At 40.1% G+C, this 21548-nt stretch overlaps 2 protein-coding genes across 3 annotated transcripts in view; one reads left to right on the top strand and one right to left on the bottom strand.

The window, feature by feature from the left end:
- The window catches only part of CENPP (centromere protein P), a 274112-nt gene that overhangs the window by 39385 nt on the left and 213179 nt on the right, over positions 1 to 21548 (bottom strand). The window lies entirely within an intron of this gene.
- ECM2 (extracellular matrix protein 2) overlaps positions 19597 to 21548 on the top strand; it is a 43424-nt gene continuing 41472 nt past the window's right edge. For both annotated transcript variants that reach the window (XM_053577676.1, XM_053577685.1), the window contains exon 1: positions 19597 to 19745. In XM_053577676.1, coding sequence (XP_053433651.1) covers positions 19602 to 19745 — 144 coding nt within the window. In that variant the 5' untranslated portion in view covers positions 19597 to 19601. The remainder of the gene's footprint in view (positions 19746 to 21548) is intronic.

The following is a 21548-nucleotide window of genomic DNA, read 5'->3' as shown; positions in this document are numbered from 1 at the left end:
CAGTGCAACTATTGTCAAGGTGGGGAGACAGATTCCTGATTCTTTTAACTCTGTCATCTCAGAGGACCCTCCACCATACTGTAATTTTTCACAATTTTATGCACTACATTGACTATGTACATAAGAGATTTTTGTGCATTTGTACAAAAATTTTTGTAGGACAGATTCCTAGAAGCAGAATGGCTCAACATTTAGTAAAGGCTGGTAAAATAACCTAATAAAGAGCCTACCACTGCACATTTCTACCAATGATGTGTGAAAGTGCTTATTTGGGGGAAAGTTTTAAAATTCTCTTTTAGTTCCTGTACTTTTTATAAACCTTGCCAAATGGGCTGGTTATGTATCATACTCTATGATCTCAATTCTGTGGCTTCAGTCCCATCCATACACATTCTGAGGGATCTAGGCTAGGTTTCTCTTTTCATCTGCAGAATTGATTACATAAGCTTTCTCCACAAAGCTGTGTTTACCCCAGGAAATGGCTATCCTACCATGTATTTGCTTATGCAAAAAAATCTGGGCTTGGGCTTCATATCTTTGATTCCTCTTCCTCCTTTTTCCTTATATCAAACTAAATTTTAAGTTCTATTGATTCTCTTCCTAATTATATCTTGAATTCCCCCTACTCTGGTAAAGAACTCTCCCCCTTTCCCCCTTGGATTACTGTAGTAGCCTTTCAATGGTGCCAGGCCTCTAGACTTGATCCTTCCATTGACTTCACAAGTCACACTATAGTCAGAGTGATCTTTCCAAAATACTGACCTAGTTACGTTCCTCCCCTGCAGCTTAGTGGAAAGTCCTAAACCTTCACTGTCATTTTCAAAGCTTTTTGTAATCTTGCTACTTCCTTCCTGCACTTGACCTCCAGCTTCACACTCCTATTTATTTCCCTTGAAGAGAAGGAGGAGGAACCAGCAAAGGAGATTAATAAGTGAGACACAGTAGTGTGGGGCTGTAAAAATCAAAGGAATTGAGTGTTTGAAGGAAGATTGTTCATGTTGAATACTGCTAACTTCTTCTCTGACTCTTTAATAATACCAGATGTGTACCATCCTGTATGTTTCCAAAATACCCCATATTTCCCATAGAAATGATCACACTGTTTAATATTAACAGAGGCAGTAATTTGTCTTTTCCCTTAGTAGACTATTGACTCTAGTTGACTGTAAGAGTAAACTATGCTTTACTGTTACAAATCTCAGCAATGAGCTTAACATGCACTCAATAAAAATGTGTTGAATGACTTAATTACTGAGACACATATGTGGAAGTCCTCAAGGAATTTATGTACTGTTTGGGGAAAACAGATGGTAATTGCCATTCATAACATAAAGCACTATGAAATGAGTGCTGCTGAATAATCTGACAGTGTGCTATGGAAGCACTGTGAAGTTGGAAGAGATGGTATTTGAGTTAGGGACTGAAGAAAAGAGCAGGCTATACAAAAGTGGATGCTTGAGGTTTTAAAAGAATAACCTGGGTGCCTGTGGCTCAGTGAGTAGGGCGCCGGTCCCATATACCACAGGTGGCGGGTTCTGAACCCGGCCCTGGACAAATTGCAACAAAAAAATAGCCGGGTGTTGTGGTGGGCGCATGCAGTCTCAGCTACTCGGGAGGCTGAGGCAAGAGAATCACCTAAGCCCAAGAGCTGGAGGTTGCTGTGAGCTGTGACGCCATAGCACTCTACCAAGGGTGACAAAGTGAGACTGTCTCCTAAAAAAAAAAAAAAAGAGGGGCGGTGCCTGTGGCTCAGTGAGTAGGGCGCCGGCCCCATATGCTGAGGGTGGCGGGTTCAAACCCAGCCCCGGCCAAACTGCAACAAAAAAACAGCAGGGCGTTGTGGCGGGCGCCTGTAGTCCCAGCTGCTCGGGAGGCTGAGGCAAGAGAATCGCCTAAGCCCAGGAGTTGGAGGTTGCTGTGAGCCGTGTGACGCCACGGCACTCTACAGAGGGCAATAAAGTGAGACTCTGTCTCTACCAAAAAAAAAAAAACAATAACCCTAGCCTGGGCAACACAGGGAGCCCCCTTCTTGAAAAAAGAATTAGCTGAGCATGGTGACACAGGCCTGTAGTCCTAGATACTTGGGAAACTGAGGCAGGAGGATCACTTGAGCCTAAAAGTTAAGGGAGTTTAAGGCTGCAATGAGCTATGATTATGCCATTATACTCTAGCTAGCCTGAACAACAAAAGTGAGATGCTATCGAGAGAGAGAGAATGAGAGAAAGAGAAAGAGAGGAAGAAAGAAAGGAAAGGAGAAAGAAAAGAAAGAAAAAGGAAGTCAGCAATTTCCACAGTCCTTATAAAAATGCTCTAAATCCTTGAGGTACCTTTTGAAAACTCCACTCACATCTGCAGAATTAAAACAAAAATTTTCTTTAAAAATAAGAATATAGCACAATAGATGCATTTAACATTAATTTTTCCTTCTGGACACTAAAAGATTCTAATGGAAATGAAAATGATGATATCATCTACCAGTAATGGGGAAAAAATGAGGCTGTGGACAAACACACTATGTTTTGATTTATTAAACCTCAAGTGTATGTCTCTTTATCCCCCCATGAATGATGGATTACATTAGTAGCCAAAGTCGTCTTTTTCATTAAATACTTTTGTAAATATTGTGGTCACTCTGGTTTACAGCCATCTCCTTCAGACAGTGTATCAGTGGAAAAGAATGCCCATTCCCAGCAAATGTTAAAACTACCATATGTATAATCCTCTCACAAACCTCATGCTAAGCGTGGGTTTCAGGGTTTGCAGGAGGAAAATTATAGGGAAAAAGCAGAGTTCTGGAAGCTGTGGCGATGGCTGCCTGCTTCCCAAAGCCAGAAGACCACACCCTAAATTGCGAGAGATAAACAACCTAAGAAATCTCCTCTAGTGTTCTCACTGTAATGATAAGAAAACAGACTTTCAGAAGGGGAATGTGACTCTGGCAATCCTTGCTCTGAAGGAAGCAGCCTAGCCAAGATCTGAACAATAGTTTTGACCCTTTCACAGTGATCTGCCACCAAGTCTGCTCTCTAGGCACTCGATCAATCTGGTTTTCATCTCAAAGGCATCTGAATCCTGCGGCTTTATGGGAGTGTGGAATCATGATGGTGATGAGAGTGGGTTTCTATTGATGTGGATATTGTTCTACATGTCCATTAGTGTCTTCTGGAGGAAAAACATGCTGACTGGTGATTCCAGGGTGAGTGCTGTAGGAAAAGGAAAGCATACCAACTGGATTTCTTCCCAAGTCTCCCATTTATCAGCATGCAAGGCAAATTATTTAACTCTATGAAGCTTTTGTTTCCTCATTTAGTGTCTGTGATACTTCAGTTTTCTCCTTTGTAAGTCGGAGGATAGTAACACACATCCTTGGGGCTGTGTTATTTACTGAGGTTAGTGCATAGCAAAGCACCAAGTCTCTGTCACCCAGTCAGTGCTCATTCATGCTTCTTGTTTCTTTCCCACCTAGATTTCCCTATCATCTCTGTAGGAATAGATAATGACTTGATTCTGCTAATGAACATACCAAAAATGTCTATTTCAGGTTGCTTTAAAACTCTGTAAAAACATTTAAATGCTGAATAACATAAATAACATTTTTAGCTTTGAATGCGCATTCCTATAGCAACAAATGACAATGTAGTTTCTTTTCTTTTCTTTTCTTTTTTTGAGACAGAGCCTCAAGCTGTCACCCTGTGTAGAGTGTCGTGGCATCACAGCCCACAGCAACCTCCAACTCCTGGGCTAAAGCAATTCTCCTGCCTCTGCCTCCCAAGTAGCTGGGACTATAGGTGTCCACCACAATGCCTGGCCATTTTTTGGTTGCAGCCATCGTTGTTGTTTGGCAGGCCCCAGCTGGATTCGAACCCGCCAGCTCAGGTGTATGTGACTGATGCCTTAGCTGCTTGAGCCACAGGTGCCGAGCTGACAATGTAGTTTTTAAGGAAGGAAATTAAATGATAAATACCAAACGAGGTTTTCTTTCACAGAATTTCTCCAGTAACTTAAACTCATCCGGAACTCTTATCAGAAAATTATAAGTGTTAAAATAGGTTGGTTTAGATAAGCAAAACAATTTCCTGGCTGGAGGAACAGAATATAAACTCACTACATCCATTCAAGCCTAAACTTAAACTGCAGCTATAAAAAGTAACATGAAGCTAAATTTTAAAATCCTTACAATTGGGTAGGCAAATCTTTCTACAGTTCCATGAATTATCTACAAGGAAATTAGGGATAACAAGTTTTGGGGTGGAGAGATGAACAGGGAAGGTAGTATGCCTTATTCTTCTGGACGCGCTGACACAGTGCCTAGGAGAAATCAAAGTCAAGGTGACCAAATAAAAGCTGGCAATTTGAGTATGAACCTTAGGAAATGCTTAGAACTTAAAACAGATATGTAACCCATTAGCATATATTAATGCAATATGATTAATGGAGGTACTCTTTCATGTTTATTTAAGGAATGAAGCAGACCATGAAGGAGACCAATAACAGAAAGAGAGGAGGGCCAGCAGGGATCTGGGTAGCATCAGCATGGCAGATATGGACAGGATGGGGTGAGTAGACAGTACAAGACATTGAGAAAAAAAGTCAGAAAAAAATTGAGGAGCAGAATGACATCTAAGAATAAGGTAACCAATAAAATGACAAGGGCTGGCACGATGGCTTATGCCCGTGTGCTTTGGGAGGCCAATGCAGGAGGATTGCTTGAGGCCAGTAAATCCAGACCAGCGTGGACAACAGTGAGACACAGGCTCAAGAAAAAAAAACATTTAAAAAAAAAGGAAAGAATATGACAAGGAAAAACAAGCCTTATTAGGGCCGCGCCTGTGGCTCAGTGAGTAGGGCACTCGCCCCATATACCGAGGGTGGCGGGTTCAAACCTGGGCCTGGCCAAACTGCAACAAAAAATAGCTGGGTGTTGTGGTGGGCGCCTGTAGTCCCAGCTACTGGGAGGCTGAGGCAAGAGAATCGCCTAAGCCCAAGAGCTGGAGGTTGTTGTGAGCTGTGATGCCACAGCACTCTATGGAGGGCCGCAGAAGGAGACTCTGTCTCTTAAAAAAAAAAGTCTTATAGTCTTATTGGATGGGTTTGGAGTTACTGGGACTTTTGAGAAGGTAGTTTAATAGAGCCTTAAATGCAGAAGCAGAGTAAGGTATAAATGGGAGGTGAATATTTCCTATAAATTACTTTTTAAAAGAAAGTGAGTGGGGAATGCAATGAAGGAATAGATGGCACTTTGAGACAACCAAACTTTTTGGCTGGTAGAAGCTTAATTATTAAACTTAAGCTTAAGATCTGGCTTAAGCAAACTGCCTCATTCCTGGTTCAATATGCTGACAGGCTTCGTTTGTGATCCTCACCTAGACATAGTCACTGCCTATCACTGATCATCTGGGCTCCAATGTCACACTCTGTAGATACTTTAGTCTATGTAAGACTTTGCATTCAAGTTACCATCATGAGTCCAAAAGAATGGACACTGGGGAGGTGTGGATTCATATCAGCAAACTGCCTGTCTCAACACCAAGAGCTTCATGGCCAAGTTACTCACCATTTAACATTCATGTTTTTTCTGCTGTCATAGATAAGTTCATGACGATGCTCTCTTCAGTCACATCAGAGCTACTAGCTGCTCATGTTTCCTGCTTTATTTTTTGTCTCTTCCAAACAAGACTATGTCAGACTGGTTTCTTTGATTTGTGTTACATTTATGGGAGAACTTCCCTTATCAAGCAAAAACATTCCCAAACACAGGACATAATTATGGGGAACTATGCTATATCACAAGACTATTATACCTTACTCCCTACCATATAACAGTATATATTTCTCACCCAGAATTTTTTTTTTGCCTGAAAATTATGGTCTCCATTCATAATAATTCTTGGCTTCCAATCTCAGTGTCATACTTACACCTAGACAAAAGGGGTCAGTGACCTCGGCTTTGCTCGGGCAGTGCTGCTTCCCACTAAGAGGCATCCACATGCTCTCTCACAGCCACCCTTCTAGATCATGCTCTGGGTATCTGGCATCCCAGGATTCCCCACCCAAACAGCTTTATTTTCAGGGCTTATGAGGGCTTCTTCCCTGGCTATGTCACCCTGAAGACAGACCATGTTGCTTCAACCCTGGAGCCAGGCCATAGCTACTTATATGGATTTGGGGAGAAGCCTGGAGGGACAAGTAGGTCACAGGAAAGCACATAGCATGGGGTAGGAGAACAGTGTGGTGGGCGATATATTGATTTCTTCCTGAGCCATGATGTTCTGGTATTTATGAATTCTGAGGAGTTCAGGATTCTAAGTTTGAACTGGGCTTTCTAGACTCTTATGAAGGATACTTTTCAAGGTAAGAGAATGAAAATAATTCATTTAACTGTTTGCTACCTTGATCTGTAACTTTTACACATTTAGAATATTTTTTTTTCTTTTTTTGGGTTTTTTTTTGGCCGGGGCTGGGTTTGAACCCACCACCTCTGGCATATGGGACCGGCGCCCTACTCCTTGAGCCATAGGTGCTGCCCCACATTTAGAATATTTAATGTGAATCTCCCTTTATACTCTTATCTCAATTCCCACATCCTTGCACATGATAAATGTCTAGGAATACTTCCAGGCTCCTAGACTGAATATTACTATAGCAAGGCAGGAAATCAAACAAAGTCCAAAGAAAGAAAGAACAGATCCCAAGAAAGCTTGTTATGTCAAATGGCATATGTTATAATTCATTCAATTCTCAAAAACAAAAATGAGAAACTGGGCTATATTAAATTATTTTCTCTTACCAAGAGTTGAGCACCCGACATCCCCAAGGTAACTGTCCTCAACTGACCATTTGTTTACCTGAGTTTGTTTCTATAACCAGACTTAATGCAGGAGAACCCGTTAATATATTATGTCTCCAATATCATGCTGAGCACAGAGATTCAGTGTCCATTCTAGACTCCTTGAACTTCAAGGGAAGGCCCTAGACCCTAGTATCCTGGGGGACCTTTAGGCACAAGAACCAGATCCAGAACCCAGTCTCTGATAGGACTGTCCTCCATCCATGCTGGACATTTAACTGAACCTGGTCTCTTACCACCTGAGGGATGTACCCAGAGACAGAATGGACATCTCAGTTTCCCAGTGCCTAACAACACCATATTAAGGAGACCGAATCAAAGAAACAGAACCTATCAGTAAAATGATATTGTCTAGTCCAGTGTCTAAGAAATCCCTTTAGCAAACATCTCAATAGAATGCTGTCTGGTTTCTACTAGAATCATTCTAGTTGTTTGACCTTGGCACCTCATCGAGCAGCTCATTTGGACAGTACTGGTTATGAAAAACTTTTTCCTTTTTCTAATTAAGCCCAAATCAGACTGTAGCCTCAGTCCACTGATTCTAGTTCTAGTCTCTGGAGCACAATAGAACAAGTCCACAGCCTGATTTCAAAAATGTAGTCTGTTCTGTCTCCTCTGTCGTCTCAGTTCCTTTAAGCCGTTCATGTGAGATGAGGTGTCCCTAGCACTTAACAGTGCCATTCTCACAAATCAGACAGATTTACGTGATGAGGATTTTCATTTTCATTTCTTTTGGATTTTTATTCTGTTTCACTGTCTATTATTTATCCTTCTGTCCTTATTATTACAGACTTTTTAGTAGTAAGACTTGGTATTTGTGACAGAAAGTCTTGTTTTTCTTTAGGAATGTCTTTGCTTTTCTTTGGCTTTTACATTTCCACATACATTTTAGAATTTGTCAAGTTCTACCACCACAAAAATTTTTTAAAAAGTAAACTGCTAGGATTTAGGTTCAGATTGTATCAGCTCTAAGATCATCTTAAGGAGAAATGTTATCTTTGCAACAATGAATGTTTCATTCCCCCAAGTAAGTTCTCTGCTGCCCTCATATTTAAGTCTTCTTTAATTTATAATTTTCTCTAAGGAAAATTAAAATTTTATAATATTCTCTGAGAATACCTTGCTCATTTTTTGTTATATTCTTAAGCACTTGATATATTTTTAAATATACTTGATATTTAAACCACATCTTTTTCTTAATTTATCTTACTGTATAAAGATATAATTTATTAATCTTTTTTGGCAGTATAACTTGTTTTTATTCAAATATATTCTGGGCAGGCCGCTCATTAGGACTCTCACATTTCAGGTATCCTTTTGTTCCCTTCCCAATTTGGAATAAAAGTTTTATTTTAACCCTAGCAGATTTGACAGGCATCAATTTTCACATTAGCTTACTATCTGATGTTCTTCGAAGTGGAACTCTTCAGAATTTTGAGTAGAGAATGTCTTTCCAGCAAGAGACTGTGATGTCAAAGCAGTAAAAGACCCTCTAAAGCAGAACCATCAGCATGGTACATCACACAAGAGCAAGGGAGAACCATGAGCCTTCCTACTGACATATACAGCATTCTGGGCCTCTTTGGGAGGCCTAAAGATGCAATTTATTTTTATATATTAATTGTGTATTTTGAAAACACTATGAATGACTTTTATTAATTTATCTGAATATTCTTTCAGATTTTCTATTACATAATCATATGATCAGGGAATAGTGTTTTCCTTCTTTTATTTCCTTCTATCCTTATTCTTCCTTTATTTTTTTGAGACAGAATCTCACTTTCTTGCCCCTGATAGAGTGCCATGGTGTCATGGCTCAAGCAACCTCAAACTCTTGGGCTCAAGCAATCCTCTTGCCTCAGCCTCCTCAGTAGTTGGGACCATAGGCACTTGCCACAGCACCTGGCTGTTTTTTAGAGATGGGGTCTTGCTCTTTCTCAGACTAGTCTTGAACCCCTGAGCTCAGGGAATACAATTGCCTTGGCCTCCCAGAGTGCTGGGCTTACAGGCATGAGCCACCATGCCCAGCCTCTTCTTCCTCTTTTTGCTTTATTGCTCTGGTCAAGACCTTTATAGGCCTTGTTGTCTTGTTCCCAGGAAAGGAACAATTTTAATATTTTACTACTGAGCTCAGTGATTAGGGTGCTGACCACATGCTCTGGGGCTGATGGGTTTGAACCTGGCCCAGGCCTGCTGCACACACAAAAAAAACAGCCGGGTGTTGTGGCAGGCACCTGTAGTCCCAGCTACTTGGGAAGCTGAGGCAAGAGAATTGCTTGAGCCTAGGAGTTTGAGGTTGCTGTGAGTTATGATGCCACAGTACTCTATTGAGGGCAACAGAATGATACTCTATCTCAAAAAAAAAAAAAAAAAAAGAAGAAGAAAAAGAATCTGTGGTCATCACAATTTTTCTTTTGCAGTTTTTGGCCGGGCTGGGTTTGAACCCGCCACCTCCAGCATATGGGGCCAGTACCCTACTCCTTTGAGCCATAGGCACCACCCTAAACCTCTCTCTCTTTTTTTTTTTGCAGTTTTTGGCAGGGGCTGGGTTTGAACCCGCCACTTCCGGCATATGGGGCGGGCGCCCTACCCCTTTGAGCCACAGGCACTGCCCAATTATCATAATTTTTCTACTGATGATCTGTCTTCTCTTTTTTATACATCAGGCTTATTACAGTTTTTATTAGTCTTGCTCTTGAAAAAACAAATTTTTGGGATGCAAAAAAAGCATTTTGGGGCGGCGCCTGTGGCTCAGCACCAGCCCCATATACCGAGGGTAGAGGGTTCAAACCCAGCCCCGGCCAAACCGCAACAAAAAATAGCCGGGTGTTGTGGCAGGCACCTGCGGTCCCAGCTACTTGGGAGGCTGAGGTAAGAGAATTGCCTAAGCCCAAGAGCTGGTGGTTGCTGTGAGCTGTGATGCCACGAAACTCTACCAAGGGTGACAGAGTGAGACTGTCTCTTTAGAAAACAAAAAAAACCCCCCAAAACCAAACAAAATATGTATATATATATATATGAAAGCATTTGACAAAATTCAACATCCTTTAAAGATAAAAATCCTCAATAAATTAGCTATAGAAAGAATATTCCTAAATATAATAAAGGTCACTTATGACAAGCCCACAATTTACATCATATTCAATGGTGAAAAGCTAAGATTAGGAATAAGACAAGGATGCCCACTCTCACCCTTTCTAGTCATCAAAGTACTGGAAATCCTAGCCAGAGTAATTAGGCTAGATAAAGAAATAAAAGGCATCAAAATTGGAAAGAATAAAGTTAAATTTTCCCTTTTTTCAGATGACAAATCTTAATATATAGACAATCCTAAAGATGCCAGTACAAACTGTTAGAGATGATAAACAAATTGAGTAAAGTTACAAGATATAAAATGAACTTAAAAAAATCAGTAGCATTTCTAAATATTAATAGCAAACTATCTAAAAAAGATAGCAAGAAAGTCAGCCATTAACAACAGCTATAAAAAACAAAAACAAGAACAAAAAACAACTAAACACACAAAAAAATCTTAGGAATATATAAAAGTGAAAAATCTCTACAATGAAACAAGTAAAACACTGATGAAAGAAACTGAAGAAGGCACCAACAAATGGAAAGTATCCCTTATTAATAGATTAGAAGGGTTATTATTATTAAAGTGCTCACACTACTCAAAACAACCTATAGATTTAATGCCATCCTTATCAAAATTTCAATGAACCTTTTTTTGTGTGTGTGTGACAGTTTTTGTTGCCCTCAGTAGAGTGCTATGGCGTCATAGCTCACAGCAACCTCAAACTCTTGGGGTTAAGCAATTCTCTTGCCTCATCCTCCTGATTAGCTGGGATCATAGACACCCACCCACAATGCCTTGCTAGTTTTAGAGACAGAGTCTTGCTCTGGCTCAGGCTGGTCACGAACCCGTGAGCTCAGACAATCCACCTGCCTTGGCCTCCCAGAATGCTAGGATTATAGGTGTGAGCCACCATGCCCAGCCCCCCTCCCCCCCTTTTTTGAGATAGAGTCTCACTCTCCAGCTAGAGCATAGTGGCATCATGGTATCTCACTGCAACCTCAAACTCCTCAGCTCAAGTGATCCTGCTGTTTCAGTGTCCTGAGTAGCTGGGACTACAGGCACATACTACCATGCTTGGCTCATTTTTTGTAGAGATGGGGTCTTGCTTTTGCTCAGGCTGGTCTCAAACTCCTGCACTCAAGGGATCCACTCACCTTGGCCTCCCAGAGTGCTAGGATTATAGGAGTGGGCCACCTCACCCAGTCCCCAATAACATTCTTAACAGAAATAGAAACAATCTTAAAATTGTCAGGCAATTGAACCAGGAAAGACCTTGACTAGCTAAGGCAATCTTGTTCAAAAAAAAGTAAAGCCAAAAGCATCACACTACCTGATGTCGAAATGTACTACAAAGGTATAGCAACCAAAACAACATGGTACTGGCACTAAAATGGACAGACGGACCAATGAAACAGAATAGAGAGCCCAGAAATAAATCTATACATTTACGCCAACTAGTTTTTGACAAAGCTGCCAAGATCAGCTAATGGGGAAAGGGTATTTTTTTCAATAGTGGTGGGAAAACTGGACATCTACATGTAAAATTAAATTAGACTTATCTTACACCATAAACAAAAATCAACTCAAAATGGATTAAACAATTAAATGTAAGACCCAAAATTATGGAACTATTAGGAGAAAATATAGGGGAAAAGCTCCATGGCATTCATTGGTTTGTGCAATGACTTTTTCTATATGTCTCCAAAACCATAGTCAAAAATAGACAAATAGGACTACATCAAACTAAAAAGCTTATGCACAGCAAAGGAAAAGAGCAACAGAGTGAACAGATAACCTATAGGATGGGACAAAAATATACACTTGATAAGGATTAATATCCACAATGTATAAATAACTCAATAGCAAGGAAATAATCCAATTAAAAATGGGCAATGACCTGAAAAGGCATTTCTCAAAGGAAGACGTACAAATGGCTAATAGATACGTGAAAAATGCTCTACACATCACTAATCATCAGAAAAATGCATAGTAAAGCCACAATAAGATACCACTTCATACCTCTTAGAATGGGTATTATAGGGCGGCGCCTGTGGCTCAGTCGGTGGGGCACCGGCCCCATATGCCGAGGGTGGCGGGTTCGAACCTGGCACCGGCCAAACTGCAACCAAAAAATGGCCGGGCGTTGTGGCGGGCGCCTGTAGTCCCAGCTACTTGGGAGACTAAGGCAAGAGAATTGCTTAAGCCCAGGAGTTGGAGGTTGCTGTGAGCTGTGTGAGGCCACGGCACTCTACTGAGGGCCATAAAGTGAGACTCTCTCTACAAAAAAAAAAAAAAAAGAATGGGTATTATAAAAAACACAAAAAATAGGCTCTCCGCCCGTAGCACAGTGGTTATGGCGCCAGCCACATACACCGAAGTTGGGTTAGAACCCATCCCAGGATAGCTAAACAACAATGACAACTGCAACAAAAAATAGCCGGGCGTTGTGGCAAGCGCCTGTAGTCCCAGCTACTTGGGAGGCTGAGGCAAGAGAATTGTTTAAGCCCAAGAGTTGGAGGTTGTTGTGGGCTGTGACGCCACAGCACTCTACCCAGGGCAACATAGTGAAATTCTGTTATAAACAAACAAAACAAAAACAAGTGTTGGTGAGGATGTGAAGAAAAGGGAACTCTTGAACATTCTTTGTGGGAATGTAAATAAAGACACCCATTATGGAAAACTGCACGGAGATTTCTCAGAAAAACTACATAGAACTAACATATATGATTCAGCAATCCCATTACTGGGTATTTTCCAAAAGGAAATCAATAAATCAAAGGGATACCTGTAGCATTATTCACAAGAGCCAAGATATGAAAACAACCTAAGTGTCCATCAGTGAATGCATGGATAAAGAAAATTTGGTATATATACACAATGGAATACTATTCAGCCGTAAAAGGATAAACCTGGAGGACATTATGCTAACTAAAATAAGGCAGGCACAGAAAGACAAATACTGTATGATCTCACTTGTATGTGTAATCTAAAAAAAAAAATCTAACTCAGAAGCAGAAAGCAGAATACTGAGGACTGAGGTTGGAGGAGGGAATGGGGATATATTGGTCAAAGGGTACAATGTCTCAGGTAGACAAGAAGAGTAAATGGTAAGTTTTTGATGTGATGGATTGAAAGAAAAAAGGGGGAAAATCCCTCTACTTTTAGCATTGTGCATTGTTGTTATTGTCTTCTATATATTTGTTTTTTCATTGATATTTTTTATTCCTTAATATTTCTGGAAAGCACTCCCAGGGCAAAAGTCTGCTCACAGTAATTTCTCAAATCTGTACTGATTCCTCCTTATCGTCTCACTTCATTGATGATTTTAAGATGTTTTTATATGTAATCTAGCTTTTAAGTTACCTTGATGGGAAGGTTGGTAAAATCATCCAATCTGTCAATATTGGATATAGAAAACAGAAATTTTTAACTGTGCAAACGAAGCAACCGCCACACTTCAGTGTGAATTAGTTTAAAAGGTATTTGAACTTTGGCCTAAGGAAGGGAGAGTTAGTTCTAGAACAGGTCTCCAGCAAGCTAAGACTCCTGTTTCTGAGTACGGTCCTACTAAAAATCTCCGAAATTTAGCTTTATCTAGTTATTAATATGTACAGAGTTGTCATATGCTAAGTAATTGCACCCTTAAAAGAAAAAGTAACTCACTGGTACCCTAGACCACAAGGGGGAAACTACTGAAAAGGTAACTTAAGACAAATGGCATTTGAAGGAAATGTGCTGGAGTCTAAATCCTCACAGGCAAATGATCTTGTGGCATGGGTAATGCTCGCGCTGCTTATATCGTGGTGAGCAATACCACACTCCCACAGAGTGTTGTCAGAGCCAAGTTGCAGGACATAACCATGTCTGCAATAATAAAAGGGGTAGGAGAAAACATAATACCAGCAATTTCCATGTTCTAGTGTAGTTAAATAGTTTTTGCAAAAGGACTCATGTAACAGTCCAACAAACCACAAAATTGTAGAGCACATACCTCAGAAATGATAAAATTTGGTTTTCTGCAATCATGTCAATCTCAGCCTGATAGTTATCGGTACTCCTCAATGCTGTTACTTTTTCTGATTGTTTATATTCTTTTTAAAAACTATTCTTTTCTGATCTGGTTATAAAAAGCTCAAAAATTATAAAAATACAGAATTATGTAGTAAAAGTCTCCCCATAATTCCATCACTGAGAGTTAACAGTTTGTTGTCTATTCCTCAAAATTTATACTCTAGTAAGATACTAAATTACATACCTCAAGAAAAGATAAGATCATAATACATGGATAGCTTGAAGAATCTTTTTTTTTCTCTTGGTATACTGTGGACAACTATGTGTGCCAATATTAATGGAGTGTCTTCAGTCTCTCCAGATTGCTTTATGGTAAGCCCATTTTTCTCTAGCAATACATAACCACTTTTTTTTTTGAGACAGAGCCTCAAGCTGTCACCCTGCATAGAGTGCCATGGCATCACAGCTCACAGCAATCTCCAACTCCTGTGCTCAAGTGATTCTCCTGCCTCTGCAACGCCTGGCTACTTTTTGCCATCATTGTTGTTTGGCAGGCCAGGGCTGGATTTGAACCCTCCAGCTCAGGTGTATGTGGCTGGCGCTTTAGCCGCTTGAGCCACAGGCACTGAGCCTTTTTTTTTTTTTTTTAAATTCATGGTCACAGGGATTTGAAGTACTTCCCGGGAGGCACACTTCTGACAGAAATATATGTTTCTATAATGGATTCCCAGAAATGAAATTCTGGGACAGTATAGCTATTATTAAACTGTCCTCAAAAAATATAAGTGTTTTTATTTGCCCTGACACAGTCCAACACAGCATATCATCACTATTTTTTACCCAAATGTACATTTATTTCAAATCAGGCATTTTTTTTTTGAGACACAGTCTCACCATGGTGCCTAGGTGTTGTGAGTCAGCCTCCCTCACAGCAACCCCAAACTCCTAGGTTCAAGTGATCCTCCTAAGTATCTGGGACTACAGGCACCTGCCAGGACCCCCAGCTAATTTTTCTATTTTTAATAGAGATGGGGACTTGCTTAGGCTGGTCTTAAACTCCTGCCTCAGCCCCCAAGAGTGTTGAAATTATAGGTTTGAGCCCCTGAGTCTGGGCCAGGCCTTCATTTTTGATTAGTAGAAATCCTAAAGCCTGACTAGATGTTGGAATTATTTGGATAATTTTCAAAAATATTGATGTACAAACTTTAAGCGAGTTTTGTCATAAACATATTCACTGATAGTGAAAAAATAATCTTACTGTTTTTATGCACATTTCTTGAGTATTACTGAGGCTGAGAAATTATTTTCTTCTGTTTATTGACCACTGACATTTCCAATTCTATAAACTACCTAATTATTGGCTTTTGCTATTTTTCTTTTTGTCTTGTAATGACTTTTTCATTGACAAAATCACAGGGCTGGGAGTGGTGGCTCGCACCTATAATCCTACCACTCTGGGAGGCCGAGGTGGGTGGATTGCCTGAGCTTACAGGTTCAAGACCAGCCTGAGCCAAAGCAAGATCCCTGTCTTTAAAAATAGCCGGGGCATTGTGGTGGGCTCCTGTAGTCCCAGCTACTCGGGAGGCTGAGGCAAGAGAATCCCTTGAGCCCAAGAATCTGAGGTTGCTGTGAGGTATAATGCCATGACACTTTACCAAGGGTGACAAAGTGAGACTTTGTCTCAAAAAAAAAAAAAAAGGAAAATTTTTTTCATAATTTTAGAGGTAGTTATCTATTATCTTGTTTCTAGAGTTGCTGTTCAGTAGTCTGATGTCATTCTAGTTGTTTTTTTTTTTTTTTTTTGAGACAGAGTCTCACTATGTCACCCTTGGTAGAGTGCTGTGGTGTCACAGCTCACAGCAACCTCAAACTCTTGGGCTTAAGCAATTCTCTTGCCTAAGCCTACAAAGTAGCTGGGACTACAGGCACCTGCCACAATGCCTAGCTTTTTTTTTTTTTTGTGGTTTTTGGCCAGGGCTGGGTTTGAACTCGCCACCTCCAGCATATGGGACCAGCACCCTACTCCTTGAGCCACAGGGGCCGCCCGCCCAGCTATTTTTTTGTTGTTGTTGCAGTTGTTTAGCTGGCCTGGGCTGGGTTTGAACCCGCCACCCTTGGTGTATGTGGCTGGCGCCGTAACCACTGTGCTATGGGCACTTAGCCAAGTCATTCTAATTCAGATTCTCTGATTTATTTTTGTCTCTGCAAGTCTGTAGAATCCTGTCTCAGTATTCTTAATTTGCATAATTATATGCCTCCATTTCAGTCTAATTTCATCTGTAATGCTGAACATTGACTCAGTAGGCCCTTTTTTATTTTGTGGTTTTTGGCAGGGGCTAGGTTTGAACCCGCCACCTCCGGCATATGGGACCGGTGCCCTACTCCTTGAGCCACAGGCACCGCCCAGTAGGCCTTTTTATATTGGAAATCTGTGTCCCATTCTGGGACATTTTCTTGAATTGTTTCTTCATTTATTTATACAATTTTCTGTTCTGTTTTTCTGGAACTCCTAACTAGATACTGAACTTCTCTGGTACTTAATTGTATCTGTTTTCTAGCTACTTCTTTGCCTTTTAGTCCTATTTTTAGGGGGCTTCCTTAGTTTTATCTTGTAACACGACTACTGACTTTCTCATGTGTGTTATCAAGCTTTTAATCTCCAAAGTTTTCTTTTCTGATGTACATATGTATTTGAAGGACGTTCTCAACTCTAATATTAGAATCTTCCCAAATGTTTAGTAACCCTGAGTTATCTGCTCATAATTAAAAAAAAAATTTTTTTTCAGACAGAGTCTCAAGCCGTCACCCTGGGTAGAGTGCTGTGGCATCATAGCTCACAGCAACCTCAAACTTCTGGGTTCAGGAGATTCCCAAGTAGCTGGGACTATAGGCACCTACAATGCCTAGCTATTTTTTTTCTTCTATTTTTTTAGTAGAGTTGGGGTCTTGTTCTTGGTCAGGCTGGTCTCAAATTCCTGAGCTCAAGCAACCCACCCGCCTTGGTCTCCCAGAGTCCTAGGATTATAGGCCTGAGCCACTGTGTTGACCTCTGCTCATGATTAAGAATATAGGATTAAAACACTGACTAAAGGCTCCAAATGTATGGCTGGAACTTGTCAAGTCTATGCTTGCAGCTGCATTGTATTAGTAGTCAGACTGGATTCTGAACATAGGCTCCCTGCTCCACCAGCCACCCACTTCGCTGTGTAGCTACTCTATGCCAAAGGGACAAGCACAAGGATTCTAATGTGTGGGCAAATGTTTGATATTTAGAACAACTCATGGAGACATCAACAGGATTGGAGTCATCTCTCCTGCTATTCTGAGTACAGTTTCTGAACCACCTGTTCCCAGGATCTGTAATTTCCAAAGCTGGAACACCCTCAGGGCTGTCCTCTAACATTTGTTTTGTGTAGTAGTGTCTTTCTTCCTTTAGAACAGAGGTTCTCAACCTTCCTAATGCTGTGACCCTTTAATACAGTTCCTCATGTTGTGGTGACCCCCAACCATAAAATTATTTTTATTGCTACTTCATAACTGTAATTTTGCTACTGTTATGAATCGTAATGTAAATATTTGGTATGCAGGATGGTCTTAGGCGACCCTTGTGAAAAGGTCGTTCAACCTCCAAAGGGGTTGCGACCCACAGGTTGAGAACTGCTGTTTTAGAAGAAGCCTATCTACCTTTTAGTCTTTAAGCAATTTGTTAAACTACTTGTCTTCTAATAGTACTTACTACTTATTACCTTGTAGTGTGGATTTCCATTTTTTTTTTTTTTTTTTTTCTGTAGAGACAGGGTCTCACTTTATGGCCCTCGGTAGAGTGCCGTGGCCTCACACAGCTCACAGCAACCTCCAACTCCTGGGCTTAAGCGATTCTCTTGCCTCAGCCTCCCGAGTAGCTGGGACTACAGGCACCCGCCACAACGCCCGGCTATTTTTTGGTTGTAGTTTGGCTGGGGCCGGGTTTGAACCCGTCACCCTCGGTATATGGGGCCGGCGCCTTACCAACTGAGCCACAGGCGCCGCCCGGATTTCCATTTTTTAATCCAAATGTAGTTTTCATTATTTTTAGGAATTTGGGTGGCCCAAATCTTGATTCAGTCCCTCATTTTGATTCAGTCTCTCCAGGTCTTTTTATGAAATCTTGATTTAGTCTATCCAGGTCATTTAAACAAAGATTTAAATAATTTGGACCTCTTTGTCAAATAATTTAGACCTCTAAAATAAGGATATAAAAAACATTGAAATAGGGCGGCGCCTGTGGTTCAGTCAGTGGGGCGCGGGCCCCATATACCGAGGGTGGCGAGTACAAACCCGCCCCCGCCAAACTGCAACCAAAAAATAGCCGGGCGTTGTGGCGGACGCCTGTAGTCCCAGCTACTCGGTTTTTGATTTTTTTTTTTTTTTGGTTTTTGGCCGGGGCTGGGTTTGAACCCGCCACCTCCGGCATATGGGACCGGCGCCCTACTCCTTGAGCCACAGGCGCCACCCAGTCCCAGCTACTCGGGAGGCTGAGGCAAGAGAATAGCTTAAGCCCAGGAATTGGAGGTTGCTGTGAGCTGTGTGAGGCCACGGCACTCTACTGAGGGCCATAAAGTAAGACTCTGTCTCTACAACATTGAAATAATTTTTCTATCTTTTTTTTTTTTTTTAGAGATACAGAGTTTCACTTTATCACCCTCAGTGGAGTCCCGTGGGGTCACAGCTCACAGCAACCTCCAACTCCTGGGCAACTACAGGAGCCCGCCACAATGCCCAGCTATTTTTTTGTTGCAGTTTGGCTGGGGCCAGGTTTGAATACACCACGCTCAGTGTATGGGGCCGGTGCCCTACTCACTGAGCTACAGGCGCTGCCCAATTCTTCTATCATTATTTAGTCTAGAACATGTGCTAAGTTTAGACTTTTTATATATATTACTCCTTTTCTTTTCAGAAAACTTTGAGAAGTATGGATTATCATCCCAGTTTTAGAGAAGAATAAACTTTAGCTAGAAGCATTAAGTAACTTAAGTTACCCCACAAGCAGAAGGGTTGGGCTTGGAATCCTGACTTGTCTCTAACACACTCACTTGCAGACAAGTATCTTAAGGCCAAAGTAGAGAACTAATTTTCCAGAGTAACAGATTATAATTAGGAGCCTCACAGTTCTTTGCACATTTCTTTTTATTATTTCATAGTTAGAAGTTACGTAATTTCCAATGATATTAATATGTAACTGCTTTTTGTTTTAACAATTCTGTGTATGAGATTGGAGTGGGTGAGTAGAGAGATGAGAGAGTTAAATAACCTGAAGCCAATTAAAAAGAGACTCTAGAAGGCCTTTTGTTGAAGGACAAAAGTCTGTACAATAGTCTGAAGGACAATAGTCTGAGAAAGCTCAAATGGTTATCATATTAGCTAACATGAACAATAAACATTGAGATTTTTAAAAAGCAAACAGTCTGTGAAAGCCACAGATTTCTTAAGTTCATTTTTGTGCTTCCAGCTCTGCCTTGTTAGGCTACAAATGAAATGCTACCTCTCCTCCCCGCCCCTGTTTTCCACTTTTCCTATGACTTTAAAAAATAAAATTTTCCCTTGGTAACTATTTTCCCTGGTTACTTTCTTGGCTGATTTTCTGCACAAAGCACTGAAAGGCATTTATCCCCAAGGGAGGCCGTTATGTTAGATTTTACTAAGAAGTCAGCTAGCATTTTTCAACATTCCCTTCTGTGCTTTGTTTTTAAAGAAAGCTCTGATTTTGTTTCATTTTCAGCTGGAGACTTAAATGACACCAAGCAAAGCCTACTTAGTTTAGATATCCAGGTAAAAAAGTTTTAAATTTTAAGTTTTTACTAAGGCATGTGGGATGGTTTTAATATCTGGGTATTTTATGTTGCAAATGTATTTAACCATTCAGTAAATTAGCTCTTTACTAATAGATTTTAAAAGTTCAAAGTGTCTATTATTCTGTTTTCTTGTGTTTTTCAGGATGTAGTTCCCAAGTACTTAAAACTATACAGAAGTAGAATTAAATTATTTTTATATGTTTAGATAGCATTATGTGCTTAATAGAAGTATAAATTGGTTTGAAAATTTCACTCTTTCTAAATTTTTAAATCCTAAAAGAACATAAATGATTAATTTAAAATGTTTTTCATTTTAAACATGTTGAATAAAGCAAAAAGAGATGACAGACATCTCATGAATTCTTGTAGAAGTTTAAAATTCTAATATTTTAAAAATTTACTGAAGACAACTGATGAAAAACTTTAAATGCAGAAAAATAAGTTAAGATTTTCAGATGATACTTAATGTTGGGATAAACACAATATGGGCTAGAAGGAAAAAATGTGCTTGATAAAAATGATACTACGATTAGAGTGTCAGAAAATTTACCTCTAGAAACATATACAATTATGAACTTGCTTATTAAAGCAAATGTTAAATATAAAGGTAAATTATATAAGTGACTGAAATGACAAAGGCCTAAGTATCACTTATTAGTATTAAGAGGCCATTTCATAAAATTTAAACATTTCAATGAGACTATTCAAACACTGATTTTTTTTTTCAAAATTAAGATAGCTCTAAATTTATTTCTGTACATTTCTACTTACATTTCTGGATAAGTAAAAGTGAATAAATCTTGGGGGAAAAAGACAGACTAAACAAGGTTGTTTCTAGGATAAGGATACTGGGAGAGAGGGGTGTTGCTCAGCCCGGCAATAGTTGGAATGTTCTTTCTAAGTAATCAGTCAGGCAATGCCCCATAAGTAAGTGCTTATAGGAGGCCCAGGGACAGCAGGATGCCTGAGACCTTCATGAGAGTTTAATTTCAGAGCCTGCAGATCCAGGGCCTGACCCCTCACAACAGGATGGAAGGTCTGCACATATGATTGTCAAACCAAGAAAATTTCAATGTACACATTTTTTGCAATGCAGAGCATCTGTGATGTACATCTAAAGCCACCTCCCCTGCCACTCAACAAATTCTAGTTCTAACCTGGCTCTCAGTTCAATTTTTCATATTGCTTTCCCTAGCTGCTTTGCTATTCCTTTCCAACATACTACCTTGCTCTGTGAATTGATTTTCATGATTTCAGGTGCCAATGAGCTAGTGGATTTGGTTCTTCTTTACATTCTATATGTTAGTTTACCTAAAACTAAAGTAGACTACAAAAAGTTATTCAAATATAATTACATTTCAATGACCTACAGCAATTTCTTTTGAAATGACTACAGTAATTAATGCATATATATACTTAAAAAAAAAAAAAAAAGAAACTTGTATGGTGAGGCTAGCTGACATGAAGATATCTTCCAGGCTGTTAATCAGCTAAGGTGACATGGTGGCAAGTCGGAATATGAACCAAGTGAAACCTGCCTAGAGTAGGATGACTCTCGTAGATGAAGTTATAAAAAGAACTACTAAGATTCAAGAGGGCAAACTGAGCACACATTGTGTCCTCTTCTCCTCTTATCAAATCCTTAGTAATAAGAGAAGATATATTATTAACAAATAATATGTGAATATATAGCTGTACTAAAAATAAAATGAGGAATTCCTGGTGGGACAGAAACTATGAGAAATCCATCACAGATGAAGAGAATATGGGAATGAATTTA

This window comes from Nycticebus coucang, chromosome 2 (genome assembly GCF_027406575.1).
Source record: "Nycticebus coucang isolate mNycCou1 chromosome 2, mNycCou1.pri, whole genome shotgun sequence".
Classification (NCBI taxonomy): domain Eukaryota; kingdom Metazoa; phylum Chordata; class Mammalia; order Primates; family Lorisidae; genus Nycticebus; species Nycticebus coucang.
This window is presented reverse-complemented; position numbering and strand designations above follow the sequence as displayed.